The 2,800-nt window shown below is 43.8% G+C and overlaps 1 protein-coding gene across 1 annotated transcript in view; it reads left to right on the top strand.

The window, feature by feature from the left end:
- The first annotated feature begins 1,394 nt into the window (after nt 1-1,394).
- myo5b (myosin VB) overlaps nt 1,395-2,800 on the top strand; it is a 183,614-nt gene continuing 182,208 nt past the window's right edge. The window contains exon 1 of the mRNA XM_079525228.1: nt 1,395-1,874. Within this exon, the coding sequence (XP_079381354.1) occupies nt 1,848-1,874 (27 nt within the window). The 5' untranslated portion in view covers nt 1,395-1,847. The remainder of the gene's footprint in view (nt 1,875-2,800) is intronic.

The following is a 2,800-nucleotide window of genomic DNA, read 5'->3' as shown; positions in this document are numbered from 1 at the left end:
TAACATTATTAAACATCTACATAAACGTTTTCTATTCCAACCCTAAAGGTCTCCTCAGAGCCAGGGATGTGAGGGTTCTCCTCGGGTCGGTAGAAGACACATTATCTTCACTATTGTTACATAAACAACATTTAAACAACATCCGTGGACATTTTGTCTCATAATTATAATGTAATCAGACGTGCAATACACCTCTCCACCGATAGGGGCGCCTAGTTGAAAGCATACAGTGGAAAAGTGAGAAAATGTCCACCGAGGTGATTTAAAAATATTTTTCATTTAAGAACAGTGAAGATAATGTTTATTCTACCAACCCGAGGAGAACTAACAGCCGTGGCTTTGAGGAGAGACTTTTATGTTTGAAATATAAACGTTTAATGTAGTTGTTTAATGTTGGAAATGTAGCGATGCGATGGAAACGTGTTGAACTAGTCATGACTGAATAATGACGGTTGATCATCAGAGCTGCCAGATGGCGTGAGAGAAACAAGCATCCAGGTCTACGAAAACCACAACATAAGAACAGTGGTTCCCAAAGTTGGGTCCGGGGACCCCCAGGGTCCTTGAGGGAGTTCTAGGGGGTCCCCCAGCTAAATGATATAGGACCCAAATGGACCCTTATGGGTCTGTGACTCTGAGAGTGTACAAATGGAACCAAATGGACCCTTATGGGTCTGTAACTCTGAGAGTGTACAAATGGAACCAAATGGACCCTAACCCTCCTACCCTCCTCTTACAAAAGTGAGGACGCAAATTCTGATTGGCCGGAATGAGATGGTGTATGATAAGAGCGCCCCTCACTTCACGCTGGTGTGATTTTTAGTGTTTAATGGTTGTGTTGTCTGAACAAACTCGGCATATGTCGGTTGGCCAATGAGGGACCACCATTCTTGATGATGCGCTGCTCACTTCACGCGGGTGTGATTTTTATTATTTACAAGCAAAACTTTATTATACAGACACAAAAACCAAAACAGCCCAAAATCGCTTATAAGGAGCAGACATGGCAACCCCTGCTCTAATTCCCATGAGGACAGAAGCTTGTTTGGAGGGGGGGGGGGCTGGGGGCGTGGTTTACAGTAGCATCGTGTGTGTGTGTGCGTGTGTGTGTGTGTGTGTGTGTGTGTGTGTGTGTGTGTGTGTGTGTGTGTGTGTGTGTGTGTGTGTGTGTGTGTGTGTGTGTGTGCGTGCGTGCGTGCGTGTGTGTGTGTGTGTGTGTGTGTGTGGGTGTGTAGGTGAAGGAACACCCAGGAAATAGGGAGCAGGAAGTACCTGTTGCTCTCTCTCTCTCTCTCTCTCTCTCTCTCTCTCTCTCTCTCTCTCTCTCTCTCTCTCTCTCTCTCTCTCTCTCTCTCTCTCTCTCTCTCTCTCTGTGTGTCTCGGTGTCTCTCGACCAGCGGAGTGCAGGAGGATCACTTTTTGTTGTGGATGTTTTGGTTTATTTATTTATTTATTTATGGACACAATGAATTAATCGCGAGTAATTTAATATACGCGTTTTGTGTGCGTGTGTGTGTGCGTGAGACAGTGGAAACACACTCGTGTGTGTGTGTGTGTGTGTGTGTGTATTAAAACTCGACACATTGTAGCCACCTGCTACTTGGCGGCGCTGATTGATGTTGTTTTTGGATTACAACAACGTTTTTAAACTTTATTAAGTGACGAAAACAACTTTTATTGGGATCTATAAACTGGACATACATGTGGATCTAAATACCACGGATCAGGAGGAGTGGAATAATCAACATGACGAGCACTTTATTTTCAACGATATCATATCGATCTCTGTATCAGTGATCAATAGGTCGTTGTTGTTGTAACTTTATTGCAATTATCTTCGGATCAACATGTCAGTCAACGAGCTGTTCACGAAGGTAAGAATTACTTTATTTACATATTTTACATTTACATTTAGTTGTATTGTTATTCTATACACAAACACTCACGTCACGTCACAACAAACTGTGAGAAATATTAAATCGGTATAATTATTTATGATCCTGGAACTTATTTTAATCTATTAAAGTATTCTCGTCGGTGTTTTTATCCTGAGAATGTCAGGATCGATACAAAATAAAAAATAAAATGCAGGCTTTATTCCACTGTACTCTGTGACCAGGTGCGGCAGAACTGGCAACCCAGTAACCAAGTGGACCCGAATGGAAGGGTCCACTTTATTTTAATCAATGTATGGATTTATCAAGGGTTGGATTTACACTCTCAGAGTCACAGACCCGTAAGGGTCCATTTGGTTCCATGTGTTACACTCTCAGAGTCACAGAGCCGTAAGGGTCCATTTGGTTCCATGTGTTACACTCTCAGAGTCACAGACCCGTAAGGGTCCATTTGGTTCCATGTGTTACACTCTCAGAGTCACAGACCCGTAAGGGTCCATTTGGTTCCATGTGTTACACTCTCAGAGTCACAGACCTGTAAGGGTCCATTTGGTTCCATGTGTTACACTCTCAGAGTCACAGACCCGTAAGGGTCCATTTGGTTCCATGTGTTACACTCTCAGAGTCACAGACCCGTAAGGGTCCATTTGGTTCCATGTGTTACACTCTCAGAGTCACAGACCCGTAAGGGTCCATTTGGTTCCATGTGTTACACTCTCAGAGTCACAGACCCGTAAGGGTCCATTTGGTTCCATGTGCAACTCCTCCTATAGACACTCTGAGTGGTGTAACTCCTCCTATAGACACTCTGAGTGGTGCAACTCCTCCTATAGACACTCTGAGTGGTGCAACTCCTCCTATAGACACTCTGAGTGGTGCAACTCCTCCTATAGACACTCTGAGTG

Source organism: Electrona antarctica (assembly GCF_951216825.1).
Source record: "Electrona antarctica genome assembly, chromosome: 16".
In the NCBI taxonomy this organism is placed as follows: Eukaryota; Metazoa; Chordata; class Actinopteri; order Myctophiformes; family Myctophidae; genus Electrona; species Electrona antarctica.
This window is presented reverse-complemented; position numbering and strand designations above follow the sequence as displayed.